This window comes from Engystomops pustulosus, chromosome 1, assembly GCF_040894005.1.
Source record: "Engystomops pustulosus chromosome 1, aEngPut4.maternal, whole genome shotgun sequence".
Taxonomy (NCBI): domain Eukaryota; kingdom Metazoa; phylum Chordata; class Amphibia; order Anura; family Leptodactylidae; genus Engystomops; species Engystomops pustulosus.
This window is the reverse complement of record NC_092411.1, coordinates 140,034,352-140,053,320: the sequence shown is the minus strand read 5'-3', so window position 1 is coordinate 140,053,320 and position 18,969 is coordinate 140,034,352. Positions and strand designations below refer to the sequence as shown.

The 18,969-nt window shown below is 39.4% G+C and overlaps 1 protein-coding gene across 2 annotated transcripts in view; it reads left to right on the top strand.

Moving 5' to 3' along the window:
- Window positions 1–18,969, top strand: part of CORO2A (coronin 2A) — a 72,875-nt gene that overhangs the window by 9,798 nt on the left and 44,108 nt on the right. Inside the window, exon 1 of one of the 2 annotated variants that reach the window (XM_072154697.1) lies at window positions 11,137–11,311. The exons of the other annotated variant lie outside the window; for it this stretch is intronic. Within the exon in view, the coding sequence (XP_072010798.1) occupies window positions 11,273–11,311 (39 nt within the window). The 5' untranslated portion in view covers window positions 11,137–11,272. Of the gene's footprint in view, window positions 1–11,136; window positions 11,312–18,969 lie in introns of those variants that run through there. 2 annotated transcript variants of the gene reach the window in all.

Here is an 18,969-nt window from a genome sequence, read left to right as displayed (position 1 = left end):
CAAGGCAAACCCCTGTGGGCAGTGCTCGACCTGCTTGCATATACATTTCCATTGAAATGCATGTGATTAGTAACCAGCACCTGCTGTTTTCCTTTTCAACAATGCAAAACAGTGGGTGCTGGTTACCGATCATGAGTTTCTATGGAAACGCATATGCAATCGGGCCGAGTACTGCTCACAGGGGTTCAAAATTTGTTCTCCCAGTTTTTGACATCTATGTTAAATGTAAAACGTTGCTGCTTTTCTGGACATTTTTAGAGGTTATAAAATGAGAGAGGCATTCACCTGCTACTGGGCAATCACCATTACAGGGAAATGATCCACAGAGGACACCGTATGTAAGCTTGTTAAAATGATCTTTGTGTCTGTCATCACTGTAGCTGTAACTGTATTGTGCTAACACAAATTCCAGCGGTAGCCTAGCCTTGCCTTGCCGTGTGAGATGTGTTCACAGTCTAATTCCTGCTCTACTTGGGGCTTGTGTTACATTTAGGTTCCTCTTTTTGGATATAATGTGCATTGCTCCAAGGATAAAATGGGGGGAAAAACCTACAAAACACTCCCAACACTACTACTCATAGGTTAGAACTTTGTGCATTGTTTCCTTCTAGACCTGAGAAAGTACAATTGTCATGGCAGCAAACATATAGGTTGCTTCGTATTACCTTGATGCTTCGGTGTAACAGAGGATGAAATGTTGCCAGACAGGTGAAAGTTAAAACTGGATCTTTTGTTTTTGTTTCCTAAATGAAGGGCTACAGCTGGAAGGCCGCAATGTAATGGGATAGGATGTAGTCTTCATCTTGTTTAATGCTTTCCTTTCTTGGGTAGATTAACTACTTCAGCACCAGAAAACTTCACCTTAATACCAGGGACATGGATGAGTGAAGAGCAGATACTGTGACATCACATGTGTATACATGTTATTTTTGAAGAGAATTTCTGATGGTTTGAATAATTGTGTGGCAATTAAAATATAATTACATAATTAACCCCTTAATGACCAAGCTCATTTGCACCTTGATGACCAAGGCCTATTTATTAAAACCAGCATGTGTGACTTTATCTAGTTATAGTGTAACTTTAGAAGGCTTTAACTTACCCAAGTGTTTTTGAGCTTTTCCATTACATTTTGTACTTCAAAACAGTGGGAAATTTTGAAAAAAAAAATTATTTATGAAAAAGGTGAGTTTGGTAAACATTTTGAAAAATTAGCCATTTTAAAACTTCAAAATGTTCTGTTTTTCAAACTGATAGTCTTACTACCCAAATTAGTTACCTACTAACATTTACCATATTTCATTTTGTGTTGCCATCATTTTAGAAGTGTCCTTTTGTTTTATTATGATGCTAGAAAGATCACAAATCGAACAGCATTCTCTCAAATTTTTCTCTCAAGAATATTCTACAATCACTTATTTTACGGACAGTTTAATTTCTATAGGGGTTTTGGAAGTTATGTTAATAGAAACCTCCCAAAAATGTTATCTTTCATTTCTATTACTTTTTTTAAACATTTTTTAATTTTTACTTTTTTCACATTACTATCATATGAACTAGTGATCATGTGAGCACTAGTTCATACTAATGCACTGCAATAACCATGTATTGCAGTGCATTAGAAGTGGCAGCCTATGCATCTGCCAGGGGCTGGACCGAGCAGGCAGATGCCGATGGAGGACCCAGGACCTTCATTAGGTCCCTGACCGTGCAGCTGTAAAGAGGGCACCCCACTAACGTTTGACACCAGTTTTGTTTGATTCGGTTAATGCGGGGGGAGGGGGGGGACTGGTTGAACTTTTGACCTTTAATTTTTTGTTCATATATTCAAAACAAAAGCAACACAAACAAAAATTTGAGCAGCACAAACGTAGTAGAAATGTTTGACACCAATTTTGTTTGATTTGAACAAGGTCGGGGGGGGCCAACTTCACTCAGGAATTCAGTTGGGCTTATTTACATGCTGCTTCTTGGGACTTCTGTTTTCTATCATCAGTTCATCAAAAAGTGATAAAAGCCTTTCCCCAATGAAGCTATATTAATCTCTTCTGGGCATCTGATATACAAGTATCTGATGAGTGAGGCCACGTTCATATTTAGTTCATAGGTGTTTGCGTTGAGTTTCCAAACGTATCGCACAGACTCCTGCTGAAGTAAGATTGTGTTTAGGAAATGGGATGTAAACAAGATCTTACTTCAGTAGGTAATCACAGCAGGAGTCTGTGCGATGCGTTTTGAAATATAACGCAAATGCCACGTGTGAACATGGCCTCAGAGCTCCTGCAAAATGCTGTACATTTCTACTAAGAGGCTAAGCTGTACACATTGCAATAAAGAGTTATTAGTGTTTTATAAAAGTGATCAAGCAATCATATATTCAAGTCCCCTGGTGTGTCCCAAAAAACACAAATAAAAAGGTAAAATGTATACTAGTGACACTTGTTCTTGGATCCAAATATTAGATCTTCTTATATTTATTATTCAAGGCCTCCTTCCTCCTAAGGGTGCAGTCACATGTGGCTTTCGTATTGCATTTAGAAATGTAATGCAAACACCTAGGGTGTTTGCATACTACATACTACAGAATGTAGTAGTATGTATAGTAAAGCTCTAATGTGACCTTGATAAAATATTTAGGCACAGGATGACATATACGGGAAAAAAATATGCTCCGTGAAATGCATGATGCATATACTCCTGAATTCTAATGTGAAACATGTAATGGGTGGAAACCTAGGCAGATCAATGCAGGTAATGCACTGTACACTTACAATGCACTGTAAAATCACTCTGTGTAGGACAAAATACATTCATGTTTCCCTTGTGGCATTATTAATATTAAACTGGCCTTTCTGCAGTAAGGAGCTCTTTTACTTGGTTGTAGAACATCATTGAACACAATTGTTCCTGAAAGTAAGTGAAGTGATTCATTCTGAAATTCAGCTTTGACTACTTTTAATATCTACTTGAGAGTGTAGACACGTTCTCAACTAACATATTAGAATTTATGCCAGAACAGAGGCTTCATCAGGGCCACCAAGACAAATTATAGTATTTTGTTTATGTACAGCCACCACAAGAGGGCATTTACTGCACACATGTCTGTACCGCTCAGTTTCTAGTAATTACAGGATTAATAGTTTATTATTAAAAATGACCACCTTAATACCTGTCTGTGTGGACACAGCTTCCGCCCACAATGCATTTTGAAACGCATTGCAATTGGGACAGGGAGGGGCTTGTTCCGCTGGCATCAACGTTTCAAAGGAAAAGCATGCGATCGGTGACGAGCACTATATGTTTTGCATTGTTTACATGCAAAACACATGGTCTTGGTTAACGATCGTAGGCGTTTCTTTTGTGGTCGGCACAAGCCCTTCCCCATTCCGGTTGCAAAACGCATTGCCAGCAGAACGTGTGTTCGTACCCTCAGAACTAAAGTTTATCAGCATTGGTGTTTTTTTTTCTCCAAGTACATTTTAGGGAATCGCTAGTGAAGAGGGCAAGCTGCAGGCCAAGGTTTGGGTTTTTGTTTGATTACTTATCGTGTTGACTTTGTCTTTTTGATGTGTGATGAGACCTTAGTCACTTATTCATTAACCTTTTCATTCTCCCAGTTTGTCCTTCATTGGTAGTCTCAAAAACTAGGGTTTTTTTTTTTAAGCAATATAGGATGATGCACACAATCTGTGTTTACTTTACACATAAGTTTGTGTTAAGCAGAACAGGATAAGGTAGAGAGGCCTGATCAAGGTTCTTCATTAAAGCAAAGTGGCAGTTTCAGTGGCAGTGTGCAGTTGGAAAAAAATATTCTTTTCTTAAATGGATTTTCCAACTTAAAGATATTGATGATTGGCCCTGGCCAGGACACAATCTGATAATGATGACCTATTCATATCTCTAACTTGAAAAACCCCTTTTGAAATAATGTCTGTGATTTGCCTAGTTTATAGCAGCCTGCTATGTCAATATCCAGCAGACACAAACAATACATACGATCTTTGCTCAGATTATCTAAAAGCAAAGTCCAATGAAGCCTAATCAGACCATAAACACTTAATCACTAAGGTTGGCAGAGCAAGCGCTGTAGTTTTATAGGTACTCAATCGCATTCCTAAGACTTTGTCATGACTGTCTAACATGAATGGATCATGTTTGTAGAAGTCATTACATAGCCTGAATGCTGTCTTTATAGATCAGAGCAGTGATCTACAAGGGTCAGCAGTTGTTGGATTACATCTGAAACAACATTGAAGCTGCTGTTCCTTGGCAGCTGGAGAGCCAGTATAAGAAAATGTGATATTGACCATCTGTTTTTAAAAGTTGCAGCAAATTCATATCAACCATATTTTATGACTTATGTAATGGCAGTGAATTACTGTTAGATCTCATAGTCATGAACGTATTTGTGTGCTGTGAACTATCTGCACATACACAGAGCCGTGGATGCACCGTGTCTCACTGCACTGTGAACGTAATGACTGACCACGTGCCTAATCTGAGCAGAAATAGGTCCTGCTCTATCATTTTCAGCATGGCCGGTCAGCACATTCACAATGCCGTGCTAGTTATTGCCTTTGGACATAGGCAGGGTGCGCCAATACTTTATCAAATAAATATGTTCCTGTGTAATTTTTCTCTTCCTTATTTTTTTATCTATACACTACTGACATTACTACTGATAGTTTAGTGGGGTAAAATATTGTGACAGTTTGTCTCTAAATGGCTTAGAGCATGAGCCCTAGGTACTAACACTACCTTGATAAACTACTTTTAACCAGGGTATTTAGAGCTGGTCCCTCAAACCCAGTGTTTGCCCTAGTTTAAGTTAAAAGCATAAAAAGCTTTGTGGAGATAATTGACTTCTAGAGGTATCTTGTCTCATCAATTTAGCCCACTCACGCCGATTTTCTGGAATCCGACTCCCCCCCCCCCCCCCCCCCCAGGAATGGCGAGGCTTTCCGGGGTTGCAAACTCAAAGAGGATCCTTGTATGTACACCATCATTAAGGGTCACCCACTGCTCTTGCTGGGGAATTTTCACCTGCGGCAAGACAATGTTGCCATCTCTTGGTTCGATTACTGCCAGCTGTGGTCCTTTATACTCACTGCAGGCTCCATTGTGGCATATGGGGACTCTCTCACACTGTTCAAAGGACTATTTCACTCTGACACAGCACCGATTAATGTCATTTCGCAAACATACTCCTTACTCTTGCAGGGCTCGGACATCTCCAAGCTCTTGTTTTGTCAGGAGCTGGGTCAGAAAATGTTAAACCCCCCCCCAGATCAGGAAGACTGGCAACGATCTTTCCTTTTCCTCATAAAATGTCTGCGGCTTGCGCTGCGCAGAAAAAGGGGTGCAAAGTGGTTTCTAGATTATACTGGGTACTGACAGTGTTACATAAAGATTTTCCTTAAGGACCAGACTCCTGTTGATGGTGTGGGATGGGTAAGATATATATTCCGCACATGTGGTGCACCTGCAAAAAACTCAGACTGTTCTGGGAGCAGGTATTTGTTGCATATCCACAAATATCTGGAAAACAGTCTGATCCCTCCCCTTAAGTGGCCTTACTGTAAGTTCTCCGTGGGTCGGTGGGTACTCAAAAAAAGGATATCCTAAGATTCTGCTTGGTTGCCACATCTTGCTAACCTGTTCAATCAAACGTGGAGAGTCGTGGCCTGAAGTGATTGAGGAGAAATGTTCCCTGAACCTCACATGCATGTGCCTAATTGTTTTACCTATGTAGATTTTTTTTGCAAAACACCACATATACCACATACATTGTTTTGCACTTCAAAAACTGTCTAATGATGGTGAATATACCGTATCAAAAAAGTTTTTTGATTTAACAGATGGTTGCAATAATTACTCAGCCTTTTAAATAGTTTATAGACATTTAAAGTTCTTATTTGGAATAAATCTATGCAACCATGAGTCACGTGACATTTCAGACCTACTCTGCACCAACTCTTCTCTCAGGGTTCTAATCCGTCTAAAAGAGATCAAAGATTCTTGTAAAGCAGGGTCAGAAAGAAGTATACCACAATTCTTAAAGATGGCTGTCCTAATTGCTTGTTCATAGGGCAGTATATGATAGGGGTTAAAGTACCCTATGAAGTCTGAAAAATAGTAAAAGTAAAAATAAGTTAAAAAAAAATTCTAATAAAAAAACCCTAAAAATTCATTCCCCCCCCCCTTCCCTAGAACTGATATAAATATTAATAAACAGTAAAAATAAACATATTAGTTATCGCCGCGTCTGAATATGCCTGATCTATCAAAATGAATAACGTTTTTTCACTGCGTTTAACCCTGCGTTGAAAAATATAAAAACAATCTGAAAGCATCATCAAACGTTGCAAAGAATGACACCACCCACAGCTCCGTAAACCGAAGTATGAAAAGTTATTGGTGCCAGGAGATGGCAAAATAAAAGAAAATATTCTTGTACAGGAGGTTTTCATTTTTGTAAATGTATGAAAACATTATAAAACCTATACAAATATGCTATCCACGTAATTGTATCGACCCAAAGAATACGGTAGACATGTCATTTGTGCCGCACAGTGAAAGCTGCAAAATCCAAGTCCACAAGAAAAGGATGCAAATGTGGTTTTTCAAAGAAAATAAGCCCTCACACAGCTCTTTACGTGTAAAAATAGAAAAGTTATAGATTTTTTAAGGTGGGGAGTGAAAAATAGAAATGAAAAACAAAAAAAGGCCTGGTCGTTAAGGGGTTAAAAGATCTTTTTGTGTGAAAATCCTAGCTCTATTCTGAGCTTTTTTTTGTTGTTTTCAATTATTTTTTAATTTTTCAAAGTATAAAACAATTAACAATTATTCCGAGCTTTTTTTTTTTTAACAGAGAGGGAAGAAAACCTCTTTCCAGAAAGTGACTTGCTTATTAAATGAGACCTCATTTCCATTCATTCTTGTCAAACAACCCCCTGACTTCACGTGCTTTTTGTTTTATATTCCATGCCCTGTATAGTCACCATAACATCTAAGAACTCTAACTCCTGGTTACCAAACTTATCAGTGAACTTCATATTCACGTTATTTGAATTCAGGGATGAGACAGAGCCATAAAAGTCCGCAGGAGAGCTTGACCATACATTGAAGTCATTGTCCATATACCTGAAATATGATTTATCTTTCAGAATATATGGACTTTAGACAACATATACATGTGTTCTCTAAAAAAAAAAAGGAATAGATTGGCATAGGTACATGCAACTGGTGTTCCCAACCAACTAGCTTCATGTAGCACCTCTGTCATCGAAAGTGTCTGGGGTTTTGGAAAGGATGATGTCTTTAAATGGAATGGTTGTACATAGATTCTCTACATCTATTTATGTTTGGTCCACCCTTCTTGCAATTCGGTGCACCTAAGGGTTGTTATTAAAACAATTGTAAGGTAGGTAAGTATGAAGGAATACCTTCCAAATGAGTTCTTAACAGCCAATCTATTTATTGGTATAAAGATTGTGTGATTCCTGCCGCTATCGGGCACCCAGAGCGTTTTTAGGATTTTGTATACTTTTGGAAGACGGTACCAACACTGTTTTTAGGGTACAAAGGACAACACATTTATTCTGATCTTTCAGAAAACCCTCCTACTTCCATAAATTTACACAGCAAAGACTGTAGCTTGCTTTTACATTTGTTTGTGGGGTCCTGAAAAAGGGGCTTGCATATCTGTCTCTTATAGCTTCACTAATATAGTGCTCTCTTGTCATCAAAACCACAGTGGTTACAGAAAGTTTTCAGACCTCTTTACATATCTCTCACTCTTCTTTTCATTGCAGCCAATTGGTAAGATATATATTTTGCTCAATGTGCACTCTGCAGAAAAAAAAAAACAGAAATGTAGATATTTTTGTTACTTCAGTTTTTTTGTTTAATTAATCATCACATGGTTATAAGTATTCAGACCATTCGCTCAATATTGAGTAGAAGCCTTTTGAGCCAGCACAGCTATGAGTCTTCTTGGGAATGATGCAAGTTTTTTACATCTGGATTTGGGGATTCTTTACCACTCTTCCTTCCATATCCTCTCCAGTTCCCTCAGGTTGGATGGTGAACGTTGGTGGAAGCCATTTTCAACTCTCTCCAGAAATGACCAATTGGGTTTAGGCCAGGGCTCTGGCTGGGCCAGTCAAGAATGGTCACAGAATTGCTCTGAAGCCACTGATTTGTTATTTTAGCTGGGTGCTTAGGGTCTAGTTGGAAGATAAACCTTCGGCCCAGTCTGGGGCCCAGAGCTCTGGAAGAGGTTTTCATCCAGGACATCTCTGTACTTGGCCGCATTCATCTTTCCTTCAATTACAACCAGTCATTCTGCCCCCCGCCCATAGCATGATGCTGCCACCACCATGTGTCACTGTTGGGATTGTATTTGGCAAGTTTTGAGCAGTGCCTGGTTCTCTCCACACATACCACTTAGAATTAACACCACAAAATTTCAATTTTCATCACACCAAACCAGATAATCTTATTCCTCAGTCTGGGATTCCTTCATATCAATGGAAAGAAAAATGGACATTCGCAGTAAGGGGTTAAAATTGATAATGTGTCTGGATACCATGGCTCTCATTATGAGCTTAGAGCAGAATCAACACATGTTATACAGATAAATGATAAACTAAATGCATCGTTGACTGATCTATGTCATTACAGCTATGTAATACTAGTAGTGATCTGTGTATTTTGGAGGTGAGCTCTGCAACTGGAGTCATTGCTCTGAAACCTCGTAGCGGAGATTTCCTTTCTAGTACCTCCATTATTCATTCTCCTGCTTTGCTTTATTTTGAATGCACCTGCTTGGAACAAACAGAAAAGCTCTTTTCTTTGCCGTAGGCAGTTTGTATGTTAGATCAATCATATTATAGAAAGTAAACAATATTGTGCGTCTTAAATCTCTGTTTACTAAGGCAAGTCAGATCAGCTGTAGCCAACGCCTATGAATTCTAGAATTTTGGAAAAGAAAGGGTTTTGATGGTAATATTTCACATTACTGAAGTCCACACTGGCATTTTATGAGCCAGGTTTGATCTCTTCTGTTTGAAGGTAGTTAACCCCTTCCTACCGATATATTTTTTTCCACTAGCCTCCTCTCAAATGCCATAACTTATGCTATTAATGCTATTATTCATCGTGGCTCTTGAAGGGATTTTTTTTTTTTTTTGCAGGATATATTGTCGTTGTTAAAGGTGCAATCTTTGGGTATATTTTCTTCCTTTTTAACAGTATAAACTTTGAAACAAACTACATATGAAAAGAACAATTTCTGTAATGTATAACGTTTGAACAAATGTTTTCCTTGTTTACTTTAGCTCTTATTATCTCTTTCTTCCTACCTATCATGCTTTTCACTCTGTAATGTCTACTGGTTTCCATCTTGCTACAGTCAGAAGCTCGCCAATCTTTCAGATTACACAGAAGCTCTATGGAGAAGGGAGGGAGCAGCAGCAAAGTGTCTTCATAGCAAGCTCAAAGTGCTCACAGGCAGAGACTGCTTTAAAATGAACACTATGGGGCACATTTACTTAGGGTCCGTGGAACACATTTCCATTGTGTTTCCCGAATTTTTCCAATTTGCGCCAAATTGCAAAGGGCTTTTTTGGCGCACATGATGGGATAGTGGCGAATCCTGGCGCCGTCTTTAATGCAACACAAATTGAAGGGCGTGGCCGCAGGACAACCCAAATGATTCGGACAAACGGCCGAATTTAAAATTCTAATTGTATCGCAAGCCAAGCACTTACATTTACCGGGAAGAAGATGGTGAACTCCAGACCTGAGCAGGGAAACGACACGTGCAGGAAATTAAACGCACAATCTTAGTGAATCGCGGCAGCTCCGAATCCTCATCAGACAACGCACCTCGGGGATTGCGACGGGACGGGTAAGTTAATGTGCCCCTATGAGTCATATAATAGCCAAATAACAGTCTTACTCCTACTTGAGAAGGAAGTGGATTCGTTTGCTAATTTTTTTTTATGTAATTTGAATTTAACAGTTTAAGGACATGGCCTAAAATGGCCTTCAGGACACAGCTCCTTTTTTTTCCCTGCTCAAATTCCAGTTATTAACTCTTTTCCAGCAGAATCAAACAGCTGTTTTGCCACTTGTTTTTTAATTGAAACTGTTACACAAAATGTACCAAACAGTACAATAAATATTCTAAAATTATCCTGTAGGCTAGTACGATTAAGAAAAAGCAAACGTGTACAGGTTTTCTTATGTTTTACTACTTTAGCAAACAAACATGACCGCAAATGTGTTGCTATATTCTGATATTCTGAGAGTTTTATAAGGTTTTTATTCCTCAATCAAAAGAGGGTTGTTAGGGCTTGTGTATTGCAGGAAAAAGTAACTGTTAGATTGGTACTATTTTATGGTACATCTTTCTTTTTTTGTCTTGCTGCGGATTGCAGTGCCTGTACTATCGAGAGGACAAAATAGATTGTCCAAATGTGGCAATAGGCCGCTAATCAGAACAATCTATACCATCCCATGTCTTTAACCAGTTAAATTACTTTATTTGTATACAGTGCTTAACTTTTATAGTCAGTCAGCCTCTGGTAGTGCCATATGTGCACATCTTACAGAGGTCTTCAATAGACCCCCGACTACTAAATGAAGCCATCAGCATCCTAGAATCGCTGCTGCAACACACCCCTAGGTTGCAGAGGGGTTCACCTAATTCTGAAACCATTTAGTTGGCATTTTCTTTAGATAACTTAAACACCCGAGCATGGGCTGCATCACACCAGATCATGAGCTGCAGCAGTACGCTATGTCCTGCTAACTTCTTCTACATCCTTGCCTTGTAACCTTGTCACATAAAATGAATAAGGCAGTCATCAACTCAAAACTATCTAGCAGGTGGTAAATATATCCTCTATAATTTTATACTTTCTTTAATAAACGATGAGTGTCTCTCCATGCCACAAATGTCAAGAGAGGCAACATGACTTTGACTGGATGATTTATGTAATTTACAATACAGTACAGTGTTTGGTTACTTTATGTATGTTTTATCAGGTGAATTTACATAAACAGATAACTCCCCATTCAATAAAAGAGCAAGTTTCACATTACATTTCCTCAGTATACAGACCGGGAAGCATGTGTACAGTAAGCTAATGACCTGAATGACCATAAATTGAGGGTAAAGGAGAGGAATATCTTGTGCCACCTGACATGCAAGTGCTTCACTAGTCAGGAGGAATAAAAAGGTTCTTCTGATTAAAAATATCAAATGGCTTTTTACGATGCACTGCAAATGAAAGCTTTGGAGGTAAGTGGCATGTGTTATATAGGCCGGTTCATTGCTTTTCCTGTAGAACACAGAAGAGCTTAATGGTCTTTTAGTTACTGGATGTAAAGACTGGAACATGATTTCTCCATCTGATCATCATTTCTCATATATGAATGTTGTAGCTCTTGCTTTCCACAATGTTTTAAAACCTTTGAACCGTAAGGCATGGGTAGGTAGAGGTCCTTCATGTATTGATCTCTATTCTTCATATATTATGTTCTGGTTTCCTGGTGTAGTTAAGAGATTTGTACATGCATCATTGATACTCTAGATACTTTCATATTGATGGGTTAAACAGCTGAAATTAGGTTGAATGGGACTACTAAATACTTTGGATGTTTTCAATGACCTTTGTGTAATATAAAATGTATGCAGTATAATTCACTTCTATAGTGGTAGTAATTTATTGCTTTTTATGAAATCTGTAGTACAATGTAAAAGAAATGCTGGGGATCTAACCATTTATAACCTTTGTTTGCTGCTCTATACTTTATTAACTTGGTTTATAGTTGGAGGCTGATGATTAAAGTACTTTTGTGACAGTAATAAAATGCCTGGGGCATAGTCCTTTGGCAAAGATAATTTAATATATTGCTGGTATTTATTATGAATGTTGTTTTTCCTCATTACATTGTTACTTGTTATGTACATGTTGTTATATGTGTTAACATAACACATGATAGAAGATGATACAAGAAAATATATTTTTTAAGTGGTTTTCTTAAAATCTCAGAGGGGCCAAGGCAGGGGTAACTAAATGAAATAAAAAATATGAATCCAGCTCCCTTTTCCAGCATCTGAGACTCCTGACTTTACAAGGTCCAATAAGAAACAGCAACAAGTGCCAATTACATAACTGACAAGAAATGGCTTCTGCCTTCTCCTTAGGGTATGCAAGGCTGCTCCTGTGATCTGTGCAGGGGAAAGACATCTGATAGCATCTGCAGTATTAACATCGCTGCTAATGGCCAACTATGTTGAGCAGTCATTATGAAGTTAATCATACCCTTTTGTGTGTGGTTAGTATCAGCAGGTCTGTGAAAAGTAAATTTAAATTACAGGATTGTAGCTGAACTTGCAGCAGAGTGTGGCATCTAACTGCTGTTCTGTGAAATCTCTTTATAACACTGCTTTAACCGGTTAAGGACCGGGCCCTTTCCCGTTTTTTCATTTCCATTTTTCACTCCCCACCTTCAAAAATCTATAACTTTTTTATTTTTACACGTAAAAAGCTATGTGACGGCTGGTTTTTTGCGTAACAAATTGCACTTCATAGTGATCGCATTGAATATTCCATGCCATGTACTGGGAAGCGGGAAAAAAATTCCAAATGCAGTGAAAATGGTGAAAAAATGCATTTGTGTCGTATTCTTGTGGGCTTGGATATTACGGCTTTCACTTCACACCACAAATGACGCATCTAATTTATTCTTTGGGTCAGTGCGATTACAGGGATACCAAATTTGTATAGGTTTTATAATGTTTTCATACATTTACAAAAATTAAAACCTCATGAACAAATTTTTTTTTTTTTATTTTGCCGTCTTCTTGTGCTTATAACTTTTCCATACTTTGTTGTACGGAGTTGAGGGTGGTGTCATCTTTTGCGACTTTTGATGATGTTTTCAATGATATTATTTTTAGGACTGTACGACCTTTTGATCACTTTTTATAGAATGGCAAAAAAGTGGCAGTTTTGACTTTGGATGCGATTTTCCGTTACTAGGTTAAACGCAGTGAAAAACCGTCATTATATTTTGATAGATCAGGCATTTTCGGACGCGGCGATACCTAATATGTTTAAGATTTTTACTGTTTATTTATATTTATATCAGTTCTAGGGAAAGGGGGGTGATTTGAATTTTTAGGTTTTTTTATTATAATTTTTTTTTTTATTTTTACTATTTTTCAGACTCCCTAGGGTACTTTAACCCTAGGTTGTCTGATCGATCCTACCATATACTGCCATACTACAGTATGGCAGTATATGGGGATTTTACTCCTCATACATTACAATGTGCTGATAGCACATTGTAATGAATGGGTTAACCCGAAGTAGCTTCGGGTCTTCGTGAGACCCAAAGCTACCATGGCGACGGATCGCCGCTCCCCGATGACGTCACGGGGAGCGGCGATCCTCGGAAAGATGGCGGCGCCCATGCGCTGCCATCTGTTTGAAGCCGCCGGCAGCTTTGCCGACGGCGATCAGCAAGAAAACACCCGCGATCGGTGCCGGCACCGATCGCAGGTATTTCCGGTAAGCCTTTGCTGCAATATGCAGCAGAGACTTACCGGCTATGGAGAGGGCTCGGCCCGCGAGCCTTCTCCATGTATCGGAACGTGACCGCCGCCGTGAATACACGGCGGGCGGTCGCGAACCGGTTAAACTCCTCTCCACTGCTCTGAGTAATAGCCACAGCCCAGAAGGGATGTGGAAATGCCCCCAGGAGCAGCATTAACAGTTACCCTACCCCAAAGGAAGTGGTAGATTTCCATTATGTAAAAAAAAAAAAATATATATATATCTACCATTTCAATGGGTCATGTATTTTTTGTAAACCTGTTCTAAAATGTCAGTTGTCATACACAGATATGGTTAGATATGGCTCCGTGTGCTTTCCAGAAAAGTTGGAAAAAAACACATTAGGGTTGTCTAAATATGCCCGAGAATGAAATTTCTTTGACGCTGGAATCACCATTGTTAACACATTAGCTGCTCCTGCTGCTTGAATCACAAAAGCACATCGAATAGTAACAATACACTGACAGATCTTCATCTATATTTACAAAAACTCCAGTACATTAGTTTCTGGGTTTGTTTAGGTTTAACGTTTATACATTTACCGGTAATTCTAATCGTGTCAGTATTGTACAAAGTGACACGATGGGATGGGATCAATATATTTTACTTTCCCCAGAAATTAAGTGTTAATTATTGCTGAAATGTATGTCCGCTCTTATCATAGTAGTTATTTACTGTAGCATAGCTGGCCTAAGGATGTGCCAAATTTATAAAAAGATGTGTTCACATCTCCAATAATATAATAGGGCATCTTCATAGTGTAATGGTGTGCTTAAGAATAGATGGGGAAGAGTTAATACGTAGAGATGTACTGAAGCAATTATGGTAACAATAGCATTAAGCAGATGCTCTCTATGATGCAATGCTGCTCCAGAAATGAAACTGATCAGATTTCCTGGATATAATTGAACTAGTACACATTTTAGCCTCTGTAAACATGTCTCTTTCATCTATGATTAGTGAGCAGTTTTACTTCCTCCTTGACAATACACAGCACAAGGTTTTTTGGGTACCTTCTATTTAGTTTCTACATTGTCATCAATGTGAAAGGACAATATGTCAATTATTTGCAAGTCTCCAATAAAAGGTACATTGTCAATAGATAAAATAAGTAATATTTTGCACCTCCATAGAGTTTCATTGTACTAGGTTAGCAGCAAAATTCTGGTCATAAAATATGTTTAGTTCAGAACCTATAATCATTTCTAAATTATAGACTGGTGTACTAAAAGCAGTAATGGTCTTTAGAATAATTATCTACGAAGTTCAGATATCTTATAACAAGAGATTGCTATAGTAGGTGTGTATTGTAGGCTGCATCTGTTCTGGTAAGATGCCCTGATAATTTGGAATATTTGCTTGTTGTAGCCCTTATAGCTCTTTTTATGGAACCAGCTAATTACAAATATATTTACCGTATATACTCGAGTATAAGCCGACCCGAGTATAAGCCGAGACCCCTAATTTTACCACCAAAAACTGGGAAAACCTATTGACTCGAGTATAAGCCGAGGGTGTAGTATACAGCCAGCTAGCCCCCTGTAGTATACAACCAGCCAGCCCCTGTAGTATACAGCCTGTTCCAAGTAGTATACAATCAGCCTGCCCCCAAGAAGTATACAGCCTGCCCCAAGAAGTATACAGCCTGCCCCAAGAAGTATACAGCCTGCCCCAAAAAGTATACAGCCTGCCCCAAAAAGTATACAGCCTGCCCCAAAAAGTATACAGCCTGCCCCAAAAAGTATACAGCCTGCCCTCAGTATGCCTAGCGAATAATAAAAAAATAAACGTAATACTCACCTTCCGACGATACTCACCTTTGATGCTTAGTGGCGGCTCCCGGTCCTCGGCAGCGGCGGCTCCCGGTCCTCGGCGGCGGCTTCTCTCTTCTATCTTCACTTAGCGGCGACACCGCTACATCATATTGTGTGCCCGCCGGCAGATCGCATAGACGCGACTGCCGGCAAGTGAGGATAGAAGAGGGGTGCCGCCGCCGAGCACCGGGAGCCCGCACCGAGGTTCCGAGAGCCGGAGGGTGAGTATTAATATTTTTTTTATTATTATTGACTCGTGTATAAGCCGAGATGAGGTTTTTCAGCACATTTTTTGTGCTGAAAAACTCGGCTTATACACGAGTATATACGGTATAACATCATGGATAATTTTTCTTTTAGTATGTTGGATGTACTTTTTCTCTTATATTGCATCAAAATACTTTTTTGGACTGAATATATCATCTGATTATTCATTGCTATGAAGCAGTATAATTTATACACTCACCGGCCACTTTATTAGGTACACCTGTCCAACTGCTTGTTAACACTTAATTTCTAATCAGCCAATCACATGGCGGCAACTCGGTGCATTTAGGCATGTAGACATGGTCAAGACAATCTCCTGCAGTTCAAACCGAGCATCAGTATGGGGAAGAAAGGTGATTTGAGTGCCTTTGAACGTGGCATGGTTGTTGGTGCCAGAAGGGCTGGTCTGAGTATTTCAGAAACTGCTGATCTACTGGGATTTTCACGAACAATCTCTAGGGTTTACAGAGAATGGTCCGAAAAAGAAAAAACATCCAGTGAGCGGCAGTTCTGTGGGCGGAAATGCCTTGTTGATGCCAGAGGTCAGAGGAGAATGGGCAGACTGTTTCGAGCTGATAGGAAGGCAACAGTGACTCAAATCACCACCCGTTACAACCAAGGTAGGCAGAAGAGCATCTCTGAACGCACAGTACATCAAACTTTGAGGCAGATGGGCTACAGCAGCAGAAGACCACACCGGGTGCCACTCCTTTCAGCTAAGAACAGGAAACTGAGGCTACAATTTGCACAAGCTCATCGAAATTGGACAGTAGAAGATTGGATTGATGAGTCTCGATTTCTGCTGTAACATTCGGATGGTAGGGTCAGAATTTGGCGTCAACAACAAAGAAGCATGGATCCATCCTGCCTTGTATCAACGGTTCAGGCTGGTGGTGGTGGTGTCAAGGTGTGGGGAATATTTTCTTGGCACTCTTTGGGCCCCTTGGTACCAATTGAGCATCGTTGCAACGCCACAGCCTACCTGAGTATTGTTGCTGACCATGTCCATCCCTTTATGACCACAATGTACCCAACATCTGATGGCTACTTTCAGCAGGATAATGCACCATGTCATAAAGCTGGAATCATCTCAGACTGGTTTCTTGAACATGACAATGAGTTCACTGTACTCAAATGGCTTCCACAGTCACCAGATCTCAATCCAATAGAGCATCTTTGGGATGTGGTGGAACGGGAGATTTGTATCATGGATGTGCAGCCGACAAATCTGCGGCAACTGTGTGATGCCATCATGTCAATATGGACCAAAATCTCTGAGGAATGCTTCCAGCACCTTGTTGAATCTATGCCACGAAGAATTGAGGCAGTTCTGAAGGCAAAAGGGGGTCCAACCCGTTACTAGCATGGTGTACCTAATAAAGTGGCCGGTGAGTGTATTAAGGCAATATCATTGCCAAGATTTTGTATGGTTCTGAAATGAAATCATAAACTAAAAACTTTCTTTGAAGATGTTTCCATATTACAGGTTTGACCTTAACCCCTTACAGCTGACGCTTGTTTTCAGCTTAATGGCCAGATTTAATTTTTAACATAAAAATAATATTTTATCTTTATCCTCTGGTTCAGTACGATTACGATCGTACCTCGTTTATATAGTTTTTCCTATCTTTGCTCAATTTTACTGAGCAAAACCAAATATTAGACAAAATTGCATATTTTTGGTATGGACAACTTTCAGAACTTTTGTATTTTTCTGTTGACAGATCTGATTGAGGACTTAATTTTTGCGAAATGAGTTGTTCTTTTCAGTAGTATCATTTTAGGGTGCATAACTTTTTTTAACTGCTTTTTAGAACAATTTTTTGAGTGTATTTGATGAATAATTATATATAAAGGGTGGTTTTCCATGTTTTTTTTTTTTTTACGGCATTCACAGTGCGGGTTCAATATTGCTTTAGCTTTATTGTGCAGATTAATACGGACACGGCGATACCAAATATGAAAGGGTTTTTATGTGTTTTATATACTTTATTTGGTTTTTAGGGGGTGTGGTGGTTAGGGGACTTTTATTTGTTTACTCTTTTAAACATTTTTTAAATTGTTTCCACACTTGGGCTTCAACAAGCGTTTGTCCAATCGCTTGTTCAAGCCCTTACGCACTGCCATACACTTGTATGGCAGTTTAATGTAAGTATCTGAGCATGCAGAACCCGGCGAACGTAGGACCTGTCAGCCTTGGGGCACACGCCAGACCCCAGGGCTGCCGCAGGATGGATTGGATCACCAGGTAAGCTCACATGAAGTCACAGAATATCTCCATAGAGGATGCGGAAGACTAGAGGTTCATGGAAGCATGCTGTGATTTCACATGATCAGATACATAAATGGGGTAGACTTTGGAAGTGGTACTGGCTAAAAGACCTAAGATGACATCACCCTTGTCACATGGCATAAAGTGCTGATTGGTGAGGATTGAGGAGGGGTAGATAGGAGGGGCCTACCGAGCAGGACACCACCCTTCTGATGGGTTAACAAAAAGTTCATTTTATGTGGATTTGTAGGAAACAATTTTTAGCTAAAAGAAGGGTAGCATTTAATTAATAGGGCTCTATGGGAACCTGCCGCTAGCTGTATTTGTGAAAAATGTGGTGGCAGGTTCCCTTTAAAGCGTAACTGTAAAGCTATAGAGATTTTACCAAATTATGTGATTCCCCCTTTGAAAACAAACAGAACGATGCCTACTTTGTGCTGCTCACCCTTTTCTTTCCAAAGTTATGGCATTTTCTGTTCGGAAAGTGTTTGATAAAAATCTCTCTCACTAGAGGTGAAGTGGGCGGAGACGTCTTTCTGTGTATGCCGTTAGCTGAGGCCAGCTAGCTTGCCCACAGATCCCATAATGCCTTGTGTTCTCTCTAAGTAATTTAGCATTAAATCCATTTAGTTTCCCATAAATAAATCCAGTGAACACTGCACAGTGCACATATAGGATGTATATGGTGATTAGCCTGGCAGCTTCCATCACATGGAGGAGCAGGGAACATGTAACAAGTGGTAGAAATCATTTGAACATGAAGTCTTTTCCTTCACAGGTTATCTGCACAGAACTGATATTGCCAATGACAAGGTGCAGGAATAGAGCAGCTTAAGGTGCAGAGTCAGAGCAGGAACATCTGCATTCACATATCCAGCTCTACTTCATACACATGGCCTCCTCCTCTGTGAGAAAGGAGCAGCAGCTCCTTCCCTCTCATTAAACCAAGCAAGGAAACAAAGGGTAAACAAAGTACAGACTC